Here is a 17,268-nt window from a genome sequence, read left to right as displayed (position 1 = left end):
TCCCCAATAGCACTAGCAAAATAACTCAGTCTGGGCTCTGTTTATACAACCCATTAGGCCTGTATTGGTCCAATTTTCCTCCCCCCAACCCCAATCTGATCCCAATGTCCCTTTATCATCATCTCTTCAGTAAGAAGTCTCACAAGAGCAGGTTAAAATCCAACAGGTTTATTTGGCAGCACTAGCTTTCGGAGCCTCAAGCTCCTTCTTCAGGTGAGTGAGGACTTGTGTTCACAAACAGGGCATATAAAGACACAAAGATAATGGTTGGAATGTGAGTCTTTACAGGTAATCAAGTCTTAAAGGTACAGACAATGTGAGTGGAGAGAGGGTGAAGTACAGGTTAAAGAGATGTGTATTGTCTCCAGCCAGGACAGTTAGTGAGATTTTGCAAGCCCAGACAAGTCATGGGGGGTTACAGATAGTGTGACATGAACCGAAGATCCCGGTTGAGGCGGTGCTCGTGTGCAGAACTTGGCTATGTTTCTGCTCAGCAATTCTGCGTTGTCGTGTATTGTGAAGGCCGTCTTGGAGAACGCTTACCCGAAAATCAGAGGCTGAATGCCCGTGACTGCTGAAGTGTTCCCCGACTGGAAGGGAACACTCCTGCCTGGTGATTATTGAGCTGTGTTCATTCATTCGTTGTAGCATCTGCATGGTTTCCCCAATGTACCATGCCTTGGGACATTCGTTCCTGCAGCATATCAGGTAGACAACATTGGCTGAGTTGCTAGAATATATACCGTGTACTTGGTGGATGGTGGTCTCACGTGAGATGATGGCATCCGTGTCGATGATCCAGCACGTCTTGTAGAGGTTGCTGTGGCAGGCTTTTGTGGTGTCATGGTTACTGTTCTCTTGAAGACTGGATAGTTTGCTGCGGGCAATGGTCTGTTTGAGGTTGTGTAGTTGTTTGAAGGCAAGAAGTGGGGGGTGTGGGAATGGCCTTGGCGAGATGCTCATCTTCATCTATGACATGTTGAAGGCTCTGGAAATGTCGTAGCTTGTCTGCTCTGAGGAAATACTAGTCGATGAAGGGTACTCTGTCTATCATGTCCCATGTTTGTCGGTGCAGTTTTTTGCTGTGGCACATCGGAACTGTCAATCGATGAGTCAAACGCCATGTCCTGTTCTTATGAAGGCATCTTTCAGTGTCTGGAGTGTCTGTTGTGATCCTCCTCATCTGAGCAGATCCTGTTATACGGAAGGCTTGTCTGTAGGGGATGGCTTCTTTAAAGTGTTTAAAGTGGAAGCTGGAGAAGTGGGGCATCGTGAGGTTATCTGTGGCTTGTGGTAAAGTGAAGTGCTGAGGTGACCATCCTTATACAAGTGAACACAAGTCCTCACTTACCTAAAAAAGGAGACTGAGGTTCCGAAAGCTAGTGGTGCCAAATAAACCTGTTGGACTTTAACCTGGTGTCGTGAGACTTCTTACTGTGCTTACCCCAGGCCAACGCCAGTATCTCCGCATCATGGTTACCATCTTTTCAGCCACTCATTTATCTGTTTCATTCTCTTATTTTTATATGTGTACTGGGAATAATCTGGAGATTGCTACTTCTGAGGCCCTATTTCCTAACCATTGGAACTCTGGACTGCATGTGAACCCCCTGGACTGCAGGTTGCCCACCACTGCTCTAGAGGTTGGAACAGACGGTATTAGATAATAAACCTTGTTAGTACTAATAAACCTTATTAGTGCTGATAAGCCTTACTGCTGCTAATAAATCTTGCTACTATTTATAAATTAATAAATTCACATATGCCTGTAGCAACCCAAATTAAAATCTTAATTTAGCAGCTCCTAACATCTAGCAGATTGAAATAAGAGGAGAAAGCATGATTTGGCTACACTAAGCTCCATTTAGTCCACAGCTGGAGAACAATGAGCAATGTTGGGCAAGACACATTAGGAAGAATATATTTACCACGGTGAGAGTGCAGTGTAGTTTTACCAGAATGTGACCTGAGTCTAAATTATGAGGTGAAATTACACAAATTAGGGTTGTATGCCTTAAAATTTAGAGGATGAAGAGATAAAAGTTTTAAAGCTATTAAGGATACAAAAAGGGCAGACAAACTTTCTACAAGTTGGGGAGTCTAGGATCAGGGAGCATTATCCAAAAAATTGAGCCAGACCTATCGGGAGTGAAATTAGGAAATACCTTTCCACTAAAAAGTTTTGGAACTCTTCCAGAATGATATAATGGCTGCAGCATGGAAAGAGACCATTTTGTCAGTGCCTGGTCTCTGCAAGATCAACTTAGTTAGTCCCACCGACCTGCTCTTTCCTCATAACCTTGTGTTTTCATTCCTTTTCAGGTGCTTATCCATTTTCCTCTTGAAAGCCACAACTGAATCTGCCTTCGCCATACTCTCTGGACGTGCACTTCCTAAGTGTGAAAAAGTTGGAGCAGTGACACGATATGTTGTCACAATTCCCAATGAAATGGGCATGTGGCTCTGTGATTGTACAGTGATTAGTAGCCTGCATTTTGGCCACAGCAATCTTGGTTCAAATCTGAGTCACAGCAGGCTATGCTTCTAAAGATTTTCTGCAGAGTCAATCAGCTGAAAGGCCTCTTCTGCACTGCATAATTCTACAATTCTGAGGGCTTTTTCATTACATGATGTTACATTATTATAGTCTGGTCCTTGAGCACAATGGTGTTCTTTATGGGAACCAGAGACCACTTATGCTCATTATTTGGGAATTTTGTAGGTGTTCAGCAGCAGTTATACTGGGAGATGGACCCTTGTGGAAATTCTACCCAATTGTGTAGAAAAGAAAGCACCAAGATATACAAAATTAAAATAAATTGTCTCATTGTGATGTTCGCGGAGGCACAGTACTTGCAAGCTCCCTGCAGTATAAAAATTAAGGATTACCAAAATTTCCTTTGCAATTGGTAATACTCCAAATTTGGGTAGCTGACTCTGTTGAAACAGTTTTATCTGGACTATCATTTCTTGTGTGCCCATTATTTCTTCTGTGATCCCAAGCTGTTGCTTCATCCTGTTCCAATGATGCATCCCCACTATGGCTACAAGGACAGAAAACTCCCTTTCAGTATAGCTTGATGGGTCATTTTTGTTTTAAAAGCTTTCCCTTTTCTAGTCTTGCCACTATGAAGCTACCTTTTGAGTCAACTTAATTTCAGAATGCTGCATAATTATCAGTAGTGATCTATTGATTTAACAAAAGTAAGCTTTTTTTTAATACATTTTCCTATTTGATATGCTAAAATCCCAACAGCAGCAGTAAACAGAGATACGGTAAACAGAAAAACAAGCATGTCAGTACCGCTATGATTCTACCAGTTTCACAATTTGAATTAATTTCAAGCAGGGTTATACGCTGGCTGCTTTACCATACCTGCCATTTTCAATATCAGCAGGTTTTTCTGATTACAGGTGCATATTCCTGTTGCCCACAGCCTCATCCTCTATGGAATAGATGCTACAAGATAGTGACAGGGGTAACAGACTCTCAGATCTGTCATTCTACATTAAGGTCTACTGTAGGAACTGTAATGAAAATAAACAGAACATATTCTTTTAAAGACTTTGATGCCTACACATTATTTTGAAAAAAACTTAAGAAAAAATGCTACTTTTAAAAAACTATTTCATGAGATGTGGGCATTGCTGGCTAGTCATGATGTGGAGATGCCAGCGATGGACTGGGGTTAAAAACAGAAGTCTCACAACACCACCATGCAGATGCTACAACAATGGATGAATGAACACTGCTCGACAGTCACCAGGCAAGACTGTGCTCTTCCTGTTGGGAAACACTTCAGTGGTCACGGGCATTCAGCCTCTGCCACAAATAAACTTGTTGGATTTTAAGTAGGTATTGTGAGACTTCTGTCTGTCATTGCTGGCTAGACCAACATTTATTACCCATCCCTATTGCCATTGGATAGGTGGTGGGGAGCTGACTCCTTGAACCACTGGCGGACATATGGTGTAGTTACATATGCAGTCCTGTTCATTAGGGAGTTCCGCAATTTTGTCCTAGGAATAGTCAGATAGTTCCAAGTCAGGATGGTGTGTGGCTTGGAGAGGAAATTGCAGGTTGTGGTGTTTCCATGCATCTTGTCCTTCAAAGTGGTAGAGATTGTAAGTTTGAAAGGTACTATCAAAGGAACCTTTGTGAGTTGCTAAAGTGCATCGTGTAGATGGTATATACTGCTGCCAATCTGCATCAGTGATGGAGGGTGTGAATGCTGAAAGTGGTGGATGAGGTGCAAGTCACATGTTCTGCTTTGTCTTGGATGCAATCCAGCTTCTTGGATTGGGACCTGTACTCATCTCAGCAAATGGAATGTATTCCATCACACTCCTGACTTGAGTTTTGTAGATGGTGGACAGGCTTTAGGGAGTAAGGAGGTGAGTGACTCTCTATAAAATTGCAAGCCTCTGATTTGTTCTTGATGCCACATTCAGTTTTTGTTCAAAAAATATACGTAAAACATATATATTTTAAAACTATACAAGCAAATTCTAATATCTAATTGCAGAGTGATTTATTACATAGATATTAAATGGAGTACAGTAATTGTCATCATCCAACAACTACAAATGAATTTCCGGGAGGGACATCAGATTGTGATTAGGATCTAGAACACTGGCTTCTCTTCCAGCAAGTCTGTGGTCAAGACTAAAGTCTGTGTTGCTTTGTTGGTAAAGATTTGTGAAATGTAAGATTTTGAATAAACTGGGTTCTACATGGCACCCCTTAAGAGATTAGGTGGACAATGGAAATAATGTAACTCTAAGCTAACAAAACAAAGTATCAAGTTTTAATGTCTAAAAATCCAACTGATTTCTTCAGAATTGCAATGTAAATCCAACTAAACACATCAGATTTTATGCTTGTATAACATAGTTTATAGGCAAGTTTCACATCACATAAAATATGTTTAATTACTGTTCATGTTCTTATATTGCTTCAAATGTTTTAATATAACATCTACAAATTCAGTGCAAAGCTGAACTATTTATATGCAACAAGGTTTTTCATTTGTCTTATATTGCCACACTAAATTTCTTTGTCCTTGCTAAAATACATCTTTTGTAGATGTTCTATCATATTCTTTTCTTTGGCTTCAAGAGTTGATTCAGCTTGCATTTCCCACCTGGAAGATATAATCAAACGATGTTTACAGATGACTAACAGTAGCTATTGATGCACTTACACATAACCTAAAATAAAGTACTATCCATATATCAGGATCCATTTATTTATTCGAACGCTTTGAAATTTAAATACACTTCTCATCGGGTTAACATCATTGCTGGTTAACAATAAATTAGTTTCGTTGTCAAGTGTAATTTGAATCTATCTATATTTATTATTAGAAAGTTCATTTATTTTGGTGCATTGATTGGTTCATAGAAACACAAGATAACTAACTCTAACCTTTCATTGACCGACTGACTAAATTTTAACTTTGATCAGTTTTGGCTCAGTTGATAGCATTCTCCCGCCTGAATTATAAAGTTCTGGAATTAAGTTCCACCAATACTTAAGCATGAAAATCAAGGCTGACACTTGGCTGAGATAATGTGGCACAATTGTTTGGATGAGATGTCAAATCAAGGCCCTGTCTTCTCTTTGATGTGGATGTAAAAGATCCCATGGCAGTATTTTGAAGAAGAGGGAAATGCAATCAAAGTTGTCTACGTGGACTTTAGCAAGGCCTTTGACAAAGTACCGCATGGTAAGTTGTTGCGTAAAGTTAAATCTCAATGGGATCGAGGGTGAGGTAGCCAATTGGATACAAAATTGGCTTGACGACAGAAGATAGAAGGTGGTTGTAGAGAGTTGTTTTTCAAACTGGAGCCTGTGACCAGCGGTGTGTCTCAGGGATTGGTGTTGGGTCCACTGTTATTTGTTATTTATATTAATGACTTGGATGAGAATTTAGAAGGCATGGTTAGTAAGTTTGCAGATGACATCAAGATTGATGGCATAGTGTACAGCGAAGAAGGCTATCTATGATTACAACGGAATCTTGATCAATTGGGCCAGTGGGCCAATGAATGACAGATAGAGTTTAATTTAAATAAATGTGAGGTGATGCATTTTGATAGATCGAATTGGGGCAGGACCTACTCAGTTAATGGTAAGGCGCTGGGGAGAATTAGAGAGCAAAGAAATCTGGGAGTACAGGTTCATACATAGCTGCTTGAAAGTGGAGTCACAGGTGGATAGGGTGAAGAAGGCATTTGTTTCTTTGGTCAGAACATTGAATACAGGAGCTTGGACATCTTGTTGAAGTTGTACAAGACATTGGTAAGGCCAGACTTGGAATGCTGTGTCCAGTTCTGGTTACTCTATTGTAGAAAGAATATTATTAAACTAGAAAGATGCAGAAAAGATTTGCTAAGATGTTACCGGGACTTACTGGTTTGAGTTCTAAGGAGAGGCTGGATAGACTGGGACGTTTTTCCCCTGGAGTATACGACGCTTAGGAGTGATCTTAAAGAAATCTATAAAATACAAGGGGCTTGATAAGGTAGATAGTCAACATCCTTTCCCAACATTAGGGGAGCCTAAAACTAGAGATCATAGATTTAAGGTGAGAGGGAAGAGGTACAAAAAGATCCAGAGGGGCAATTTTTTCAATCAGAGGGTGGTGAGCCTCTGGATCGTGCTACCAGAGGCTGTAGTAGAGGCAGGTACAATTATGTCTTTTAAAAAAGCATTTAGATAGTTACATGGGTAAGATGGGTACAGAGGATATGGGACAAATTTATTATTTTCACTTAGAAAGGAAACAAGAACTAGAAGGCACAGCCTCAAAATAAGAGAGTCAATTTAGAACAGAGTTGAGGAGGAACTTCTTCTCCCAGAGGGTAGTGAATCTTTGGAATTCTCTGCCCATTGAAGCAGTGGAGGCTACCTCGTTAAGTGTGTTTAAGTCACAGCTAGATAGATTTCTGATCAATAAAGGAATTAAGGGTTATGGGGAGCAGGCGGGTAAATGGAACTGAACCACTATCAGATCAGCCATGATCTTATTGAATGGCGGAGCAGGCTCGAGGGGCTAGATGGCCTACTCCTGCTACTATTTCTTATGTTCGAAATGTGGGCAATTGGGACTAGGTTAGTGGTTAAAAAAAAACTTGGCAGTATGGACAAGTTGAGCTGAAGGGCCTGTGTCCATGTTTTAAACCTCTATGACTCTAAGACGAGCCCGTTCACCCAATAATTGTATGTGACCTGTCAATTTCTGCATGGTCTCACACTTACAGTGTTGTAAATTTATAAGCAAACTACTTGGCACGTTCCAGGCGGTATCTGCACATGCATACAGTTGGAGGGGCTGGGGGGGTGGGGGGGGAGATACACTCAACCACAATGGTCCCTGACCTTTAATTTGCCCATTAACATGTTTCAGATGCTGGTGGGAAATGAGAACAAATGAATTGTGATGGTGGTCCTGCCATTAAATCAGCAGCATCTCTGGAGTTGGCATTTATAGGTTTTCTGGCCACTAATGCACCTCAAATTCCCTCCCACTTAGACAACAGAACCCATTGTTTCCAACTGCATTCTGGTTGTCTGCATCTCATGGATAGCTACCCAGTTCTCTCCGCCTCATCATATCAGAACAAAGAGAGTGACATAAGATTGACCTACAGACACTTTAAATAAAAATTCTGAATTAATTGCTGCATATTACATGAGGCAGGGTTGCAATGGCAGTTAATCTAAGAAGCTAGTCAAGTACGAATTGAGGCCAGACAACAAATAGATTCAGAAGGAAAAACTTGGTCACTTTCTTGACAAAAGTTGGTGGTGTCAATTTTTTAAAATACATTCATTGGATGTAGGAATTGCTGGCTAGGCCAGGTTTTACTCTTCTTCTCTAACTGTCCTTGAGAAGATGGTGGTAAGCTGCCTTCTTGAACCACTGCAGTACATGTGGTGTTGGTATGCCCACAGTGCTGTTAGAGAGGGTGTTCTTGGATTTTGACTCAGCAATAGTGAAGGAACGGCAATATATTTCCAAGACAGGATAGTGAGTGGCTTGGAGGGGAACTTCCGGGTGGTTGTGTTCCCATGGATCCGCTGCCCTTGTCCTTATGGTATTGGTTGAGTGAGTTGCTGCAATGCATCTTGTAGATGGTATACACTGCTGCCACTTGTGTGTTGGTGATGGAGGGAGTGAATGTTTGTGGATGGGGTGCCTTTCAAGTGGGCTGATTGTCCTGGATGGTGTCAAGCTTCTTGAGTGTTGTTGGAGCTGCACTCACCCAGGAATGTGATGAAATGTATTCCATCACATTCCTGACTTATGCCTTGTGGATGGTCGAAAGTCTTTGAGGAATTAGGCGGTGTGTTACTCGCCGCAGGATTCATAGTCTCTGACCTGCTCTTATAACCAGAGTATTTAGTCCAGTTCAGTTTTTGGTGAATGGTAATCCCGCAATACATTGATAGTGGGGGACTCAATAATGATAATGCCATTGAATGCCAGCAGATGATGGTTAGATTCTGTCTTGTTGGAAATTGCTATTGCTTGGCACTTCTGTGGTGTAAATGTTACTTGCCATTTGGCAGCCTAAGCCTGGATGTTATCCAGGTAATCCTTCATTTGGACATGGACTGCTTATTATCTAAGGAGTTGCGAATGGCACAGAACATTGTGCAATTTTCTGACCTTATGATGGAAGGAAGGTGCCGGTAAAGCAGCTGAAGATGTTTGGATCTAGGACCTACCCTGAAGTAGTGATGATTTCAGTGATGACATTACCCTGGAACTATGATGACTGTCTTCCAACAAAATAACTATGATTCAGCTGTGAAATTAAGGGCGCCTTATCATCCTCCAGCCACCTGTGTTTATTTTGATTTCCCTTTACGGTTGACAAGCACCTGAAGTACTCCATTGATCCTGACCGCAATGTAGACAGAGTCTAATCCTCATTGACAGTTTGTGGTTTCACCCTCAAAGAAGGTGAAAACCACTAATCATTTGCAACATAATGTGAAGAGCTTGATAACTCCAGATAAGTGCTAAAATATTTAAAGCAAAAATGTACAACAAAACTCATAAGGACTGCTTATCAAAGGCAACAAAACTTATTTCACACAAAAATGTTTTCTGTCAATGATCTAGTATTGTGAAGATGCAAACTGGCACAGCAGTAGTGCAGATTTGTCAGTGGAAAAGTTTTAAATTAATTCACATATTAAAGTGCAATTACTTTGGCAGAGCAATACACAAATGGCTGTATTCATGATTAGGATGTAAACGAATAAACACTGGGCCTTTTTAATGTTTAACTAGATCCCTGTTTTCAGTAAGACACCTGCTAATATATCTTTGTCAAACTAAATCAAATTTCTAACACTATTTTATGAAACTGTACACATATATAATACTTTATCAAAGGATATGTTTTGAATTGAAAATGCTTAAATGAAAATCTGGCACTTGAATCTATTTGTTTAAAGTTGTAAGTAAGGCAGCTGTCCCAACTGTGCAACATACCACCATGCTGTGCCACACAGATTCAGATGATGACTTGTTAACAATACAATATTAACTAGGGACAAAAGGAAGGAGGAAAGGGGATGGGGGAGGGGCCTGGGAGAAGGGGAAAGTCATGATATATCCATTCTTATTGTATTTCAACAAAGTGGTGGGGTATCCCTGGTCATTTATCCATTCTTTCACCAAAGCCAGCAACTGACAAGGGCACAAGTGGAGAAAAATCATAGCATATTTTATAAGTTGCAACTCTTGGAGAATTTCAATTGCCAAGTAATGAAAGGACTCCAACTCAGTGCCAGATAAAGTGCACAAATGACTTTTTACGAATAAATCTAAGTTTTTTCTTCTGTTGGTGTTTTGGTGTGCCTGACTGGTGGGAGATGTCAAGATCGGTTATGGTGCAAGAAGTGAAAGTGAGTTCCAAACCTATCATTTGTTGCCTAATTTTTTTGCAGATAAAGCTGCGAGTGTTCAATACATTTAATTCAATCTTCTGTGAAGCAATACTGAGGGATGTTGAAAATGCTGCAATGATGTTGTGTGTATGGACCTTCGAAAGGCGTCTGATCATTGACTTGTTAACAAAACTGAGGACCATGGAAGTAAAGGAACTGTGGCAACTCGAGTACAAAATTAACTGAGACAAAAGTGATTGCCGAAGGTCTTCAGTTTTGCACGGGCTCCTTGATGCGACACTCAATCAAATGCTGCCTTGATGCCAAGGGCAGTCACTGTTACCTGATGTCTGGAATAGAGTAAAGAATGAATCAGAACTTAGATCTGGTTGTGGTTCCACTTGGCTCTGTCCATTATTTGCTGGTTATGCTGTTTAGCACACAAATAGTCCTATGTTGTAGCTTCACCAAGTTGACACCTCATTTTTAGGCATGCATAGTATTCACCTGGCATGCCCTCCCGCACTCTTTATCGATCCCCTGGCTTGGTAGGAATGGTTGAGTGGGGGATATGCTAGATCACAGGTTACATATTGTGGGCAGGTACAATTCTGATGCGGCTTTATGGAGGTCCAGTCTTGAGTTGCTAGATCTGTTTGAAATCTATCCCCTTTAGCATGGTGATTATGCCACACAACACAATGGAGAGCATCCTCAATGTGAAGATGGGACTTTACCTCCATAAGTATGGAGGTCACTCCTACCGATTCTGTTATGGACAGATGCATTTATGGCAGGCAGGTTGATGAGGACAAAGTCAAGTATGTTTTTTCCTCTTGTTGGTTCACTCACCACCTGCTGCAGTCCCAATCAAACAGCTATATCCTTTAGGACTCGACTAGCTCGGTCTGTTGTGATGAACTATTTTTGGTGATGGACATTGAAGTCTGTCACCCAGAGTACATTTTGCACTCTTGTTGGTCCCAGTACTTCCTCCAAGTGGTGTTCAACATGGTGCGGATGGGCTGGGGAGCAAGTTTCTGTGATGGCAATACGTGGTAATCAGCAAGTTTCCTTGCCCATATTTGACTTGATGACGTGGCATTCACAGTCAACATTGAGGACTCCTTCATGACAGTGTACCACTGTTCTGCCACTTCTGCTGGATCTGCCCTGGCAATGGGATAGGATATACCCACGGATAGTGATGGTGGTGCTTAGGACATTATCTGTAAGGTAAAAATCCATGAGTATGACTATGTCAGGCTTGACTAGTCTATGAGACAGTTCTCCCAATTTTGGTACAAGCTCCCAGCTGTTAATAAGGACAACTCTACAAGGTTGACAGGCCTATTGCTGTTTCAGGGGCCTAGGTCGATGCCAAATAGTTTGCCCAGTTTTATCCCTTTTATTGACTTTGTAACTGTTTAATAAAACTGAGTGGTTTCCTAGGCCATTTCAGAGGGCATTTAAGAGTCAACCACAGGTGGAATTTTCCAACTGTATGCACCACAAGACCGGAAATTCCTGACCGAACTCAATGAACCTTTAAATGTTCCACCAAATGTCCTGACTGGCCGCTATGATTCCCGAGCCAAACAGGACAAGACCTTGTTATGGGTTTGGAGTTACATGTAGCCTGGACCAGGTAAGGGCAACAGATTTCTTGTCGTAAAGGCTACTAATGAACCTGATAGGTTTTTATGACAATTGACAATGGTTTCATGGTCATTGTTAGACTGTTAATTCCAGATCTTTTTCTTGAATATAATTCAATAGCTTTGTGCTTGAATGGAACAGCAATTTCATGGTGTTGTCTCCCTTACCTGAAAGACACCTGAAATACATATGATCTCAAAAAAATTAAAATTTTCAGGTGTCTTTAGTGACGTTATGAACGTAATGGTGGGGTCTGACATTTGCTCTAGGATACCTATCAGAAACTGGATGGGATTAGATGGTACAGTCATAATACGTATTCAACTCAGGATACCTCAGTGGTCACTAAGCAGCAGTGCTAAACAACAAATGAAACCATTTTTTTTTCAAAACTTGGTTTGGAAGAAGGAGCAGAAGGGCACAACATGCACAACAGGCTCTTCCAAATGATTGAAATGAGATGTAAGGAGCAATTTTGTGTGACCTCTAAGCCTCCAGGTTTGAATTAACTTTGTGGGTTATCTCTAGCTTTTCAACCACAGTTTCTTCTCTGTCACAACTTCCAGAAAAAGCAAGATATTTTCTCAGATTTGAGAAATGCTGGCAAAGCTGCATTTATTTCCCATTTGTAGTTGCCCTAAGAAGATGTTGTGAGTGTTTTCCATAAGAACGTAAGAACTAAGAGCAGAGTAGGCCATCTGGCCCCTTGAGCCTGCTCCGCCATTCAATAAGATCATGGCTGATCTTTTCATGGACTCAACTCCATTTACTGGCCCACTCACCATAACACTTAATTCCTTTATTGTTCAAAAATTTATCTATCCTTGCATTAAAAACATTCAATGAGGAAGCCTCAACATCTTCACTGGGCAGGGAATTCCACATATTCACAACCCTTTGTGTGAAGAAGTTGCTCCTCAATTCAGTCCTAAATCTGCTCCCCTTATTTTGAGGCCATGCCCTCTAGTTCTAGTTTCACCCGCCAGTGAAAACAACTGCCCTGCTTCTATTTTATCTATTCCCTTCATAATCTTATATGTTTCTATGAGATCTCCCCTCATTCTTCTGAATTCCAATGGGTATAGCCACTGCAGACATTGTTACGGTGTTCAAACAATGGTGTTCGGTAGAAAATTCCAAGATTTCGTTTGGTGATAATGAAGGAATGATGATCTATATACAAGCCAGGATACTGTAATTTGGAAGAAAGCAGTGATGGTATCCTCAGCAGAAGAATGAAGGAAACAGAACCAAAGGTCGACCATGTAGCCCTTCTGACCTGATTTGTCATTCAACATCATAAGAATATAAGTAATAGAAGCAGGAGTTGATCATTTAGTGCTTTGAACCTGCCCCACCATTCAATATGGGAAAAGTTGATCCTCTATCTCACCTGCATTTTTTTGCACAATCCCCATTCCTAATTTTCCTTAATTTCCCTTAATTTTCCTAATACCCAAAAATCTTTCAACCTCAATCCTTTGAGGAAAAAATGTTTTCTTCATCGCAGTTGAATGGGAGAATGGCAAGAGGTGAGTTGCTCATCTAGAAAGCTTGTGCAGACATAATGGGCTAAAAGGCTTGTTCCTGCACTGTAATTCTGTAAATGGATGACTCTATATTCTAAAACTGTGACATCATGTTCTAAATTCCCCATTCTGGGAAAATATTTTCTCATTATCTACATCTTGACTCTTCTTCTTGATAGCCCATAACACCTCATGGTTGCTTCAGTTTTGGGCTGATAGATCTGCCCTTATCTAGCACACTTAGTACTAGTTAGATACTTGTTTTGTCAGAAAATGCATGAAAAAGCACACATTTTAACCACAATACTTCGGTAAAATGTTTTGCTTAACGGACAAAAGTATTTAGACATCATACTATTGACAGGCTACCAGATAGAACACCAATCAGATTCTAGCTATTTGATATTATCAGAGGAAAACAGAAACATAGAAATTAGAAGCAAGAGTGGGCCATTTGGTCCTTCAGACCTGCTCCACCATTCATTTTGATCATGGCTGATCCATCGATTCCAACCCCCCCACCCCCCACCACCAAACACCCATATCCCTTGATCCCTTAAGCCCCAAGAGCTGTATCTAATTTCTTCTTGAAATCAGGCAACATTTTGGTCTCAATCACATTCGGTGGTAGTGAATTCCAAGCATTCACCACCTTTTGGGGGAGGCAATTTCTCTTCACCTCACTTCTAAAAGGTTTCTCCCTTATCTTCAAATTATGATCCCTAGTTCTGGACTCCCCCACCATTGGGAACATTCTTTCTGAATCTATCTGTCTAACCCTGTAAGTTTCCATGAGATCTCCTCTCACTCTTCTAAACTTACGTGAATGTGATCCTAACCGATTTAGTCTCTCCTCATATGGCAGATTTACCATCCCAGGAATCAGCCTGGTAAACCTTCACTGTATTCCATCTATAGCAAGATAAGGACACCAAAACTGCACACAATACTCCAGGTGTGGCCTCATCAATGCCTTATACAATTGCAGCAAAACATCCCTATCTCTATAGTCAAATCCTCTCGCCACAAAGATCAACATACCATTTGCATTCTTTAGTGCCTGCTGTACCTGCACGCTTACTTTCAGTGATTGATGCACAAGGAAACCAAGATCCCGCTGAGTATTCACCTCTCTCAATTTACACCCATTCAAGTAATAATGTCTTCCTATTATTGCCACCAAATTTAATAACCTCACATTTACCCACATTATACTGCATCTGCATGCATATCCCCACAGACTCAGCCTGTCCAAATCATCTGAAGCATCTCTGCATCCTCCTCACAGCTCATCCTTTGTATCATTGCAATTTTAGAGATAATATATTCAGTTTCCTTTTCCAACTCATCAATGTATACTGTGAACAGTTGGGATGCCAGCACAGATCCAGCGAACCCCACTAGTCACTGACTGCCGATCAGAAAAAGACACAAATATCATTCAACTCAAAGGCAAAATACTGTCATAAGTCATTGACCTGAAATGTTAACACTGTTTCTCTCTCGACAAAAGGCTGCCAGACATACTGAGAATTTCCTGCATTTCTCAATTTATTTATTCAATCATGGAATGTTACTCTAATTGGCAATGCCAGCATTTGTTGTTATCTCTAATCAACCTTGAGAAATTTGTAGTAACTACAATCCATGTGCAGTTGGCACACCCAGCGACAGTGAAGGAATGGTGATATCATTTTAAATCAGGATGGTGTGTGGTTTGGTGGGGGACTTGTTGATGGCAATATTCCCATGCATCTGTTGCCTGCAGTTGTTAAGTGGTAGAGGTCATGATTTTAAAAGATGCAGTTGAAAGAGACTTTACAAGTTGCTGCAGTATATGGTACATATTTCAGCTATGGTACAATGGTAGTGAAGAATATGAAGACTTAAGGTTATGGATATGGTACCAATCAAGCAGGCTGCTTTGTCCTGGATGGTGTGGAGCTTCTTGAGTGTTGTTGGAGCTCCATACAGCTAAACAAATGGAGAATATTTCACCATACTCCCAACTTGTGCCTTGTATATCATGGACAGGCATTGGAAAATCAGGAAGTGAGTTACTCACTGCACATTTCCCTATCTCTAATCTGGTCTTGTATGGTGACCCCTAAAATGTTGCTAGTAGAAGATTCATTGATGGTAATGCTGTTGAACATCATGGAAATATAGCTATATTCTCTCTTGCTGGAGATGGCCATTGTCTGGTACTTGTGCGGCATGAATGCTATTCACCATTTATTAGCAAAACCCGAATGTCATCCAGATCTTGCTGAATATGTGGACAGATTTTTTTGGTATCTCAAGAGTTGATAATGGAATCAATGCAATCATCACCGAATATCCCATTTCTGATTTTATGGTGGATGGAAGCACAAAGAACAACCCAGCACAGGAAACAGGCCCTTCGGCCCAACGAAGCACATTGATGGAATAGCTGAAGATGGTTGGGCTTAGGACACCCTCCTAAGGAACTCTTGTAGCAATGTCCTGGGGCTGAGATAATTGGCCTCCACTAACCACACCAACCTTCTGTGTGCTTGATCTGACTCTAACCAGTGGAGAGGTTTCCACCTCATTCTCATTGACTTTAATTTTGCTAGGTTATCTTCATACCGTATTCGCTCAGAAGCTGAACTTCATCATTCAGCTCACTTGTTTCAACCGTGTCAGAACTGGGAAACAAAATTATGTGGTCTTCATTGACTTTGCTGACAGGGAATAAATAAAACAAAGTAGAGAGAGAAAAATGTAGACAAGCAAGATGTTTTGTCTTTTTATATGCTGTTTCAGCATGCACAATACATTGTTTTACTGTGAGGTACTTTATTTGATTATAATTTATTCCAGCAATAAAGACTTCAAAATGTTGTATATATAATCTCCTTTATCTTTTTGTGAGCTCCACAAAATGTCCTCTGAGTTGTACTGATTAATGCATATGGCTGTATTCTTGCCTTTAAGTGATCTAATTTTGTGCAGGAATGTCTTGGTTGAGATGTTGAACTGATTCACCACACAGGCACCTGCATTTGGACTAAATGAGCTGTGACGGGTTTCATCTCTGCACATAGCATTTTTACTTCACAGAGTTCCAAATCGGTCTGCCACCACTCTGACATATTTGTCATACAACATCAATATAATATAAATTATTGCCATTGTTATTTGTCAATGGATTTGTATCTCATTTCATCTGCTTAATTACTGAAACCTCCTCAGAAAAGGAACCCATTCAGTGCACTGCACGATTATAATTATCTCCACGTTCCCTCATGCATTGTGGCCAGCAACAACATGTGGGCAAAACAAATTATTTAAACACTTTACTTTAAAGATTACATCTTGACACATGAAAGGTATATCAGACAGTTGATGTTTTTTAGCCCCTTCAGGCTTGCAGTTACTTTCCCTAACACATGATTAGAGGAAACATTTTAGATTTTAAGCTTATTTAGACATTACGATTCATAATTGTAAAGTAATCTGCAAAATTTAATCACATTTGATACCACATTTTGGAATGGAAGAAGTGGTTTGCAATAGGAATTAAAATTTTTAGCACGTTAACTATTAAAACATTGATACTCAGTTTTAACTTGAGGACATCTATATTCTTAAACCACTGAGTCAGTGCCAGTTTAATGGAAATCTATTTTAAAAGTTTATGTTTAAAATGTGCAACTATAGTTTACTATGATTCAAGCACTTCTTTGCTTGTGATGACTGCATCATCATTGTAAAGAAATATCTAAATAGCTGAGCAAAGTCATTTCTGGTTCCTTTGGCAGATCTGATGAGAATGATCTATCCTGGTACCCTTTCTCTTTTACTGAGATTATGTTTGCCATCACCGTCACATTTTTTTAACCAAAATTGCAAAACATCAAGTGTAAACTTTTGCTGATTTAAGTGGTTTAAATATCCTGATGCAGAGTACTAAGAGTATTTCATCCGATTTATTTATCAATTAAAACTGGGCTTTGCTTCATATGATAAATGCAGTGCCATTCATGTTAAAACAAAATCTTGCAAGTTGGAAGGAACCCTTAATGCATTTGAAATGAATGCTGAGCATATGACAGCAGAAATAGTCTTTTTTACTGGTCTGCTTAGCCCAAGTGACAAAAACACCCAAATATATTACATTACATATGACCACGTGTTCCTAAA

The 17,268-nt window shown here is 40.3% G+C and overlaps 1 protein-coding gene across 5 annotated transcripts in view; it reads right to left on the bottom strand.

The window, feature by feature from the left end:
• Nucleotides 1-4,526: 4,526 nt before the first annotated feature.
• Nucleotides 4,527-17,268, bottom strand: part of kiaa0825 (KIAA0825 ortholog) — a 424,011-nt gene continuing 411,269 nt past the window's right edge. For 4 of the 5 annotated variants that reach the window (XM_080189112.1, XM_080189116.1, XM_080189113.1 and 1 more), the window contains one exon: nt 4,527-5,144. In XM_080189112.1, the coding sequence (XP_080045238.1) occupies nt 5,048-5,144 (97 nt within the window). In that variant the 3' untranslated portion in view covers nt 4,527-5,047. The remainder of the gene's footprint in view (nt 5,145-17,268) is intronic. The other variant, XR_013886683.1, reaches the window with a different exon arrangement.

This window comes from Carcharhinus amblyrhynchos, chromosome 5, assembly GCF_965287045.1.
Source record: "Carcharhinus amblyrhynchos chromosome 5, sCarAmb.v2.hapA, whole genome shotgun sequence".
In the NCBI taxonomy this organism is placed as follows: domain Eukaryota; kingdom Metazoa; phylum Chordata; class Chondrichthyes; order Carcharhiniformes; family Carcharhinidae; genus Carcharhinus; species Carcharhinus amblyrhynchos.
The sequence above is the reverse complement of the archived record's forward strand: the minus strand, read 5'-3'. Positions and strand labels throughout refer to the sequence as shown.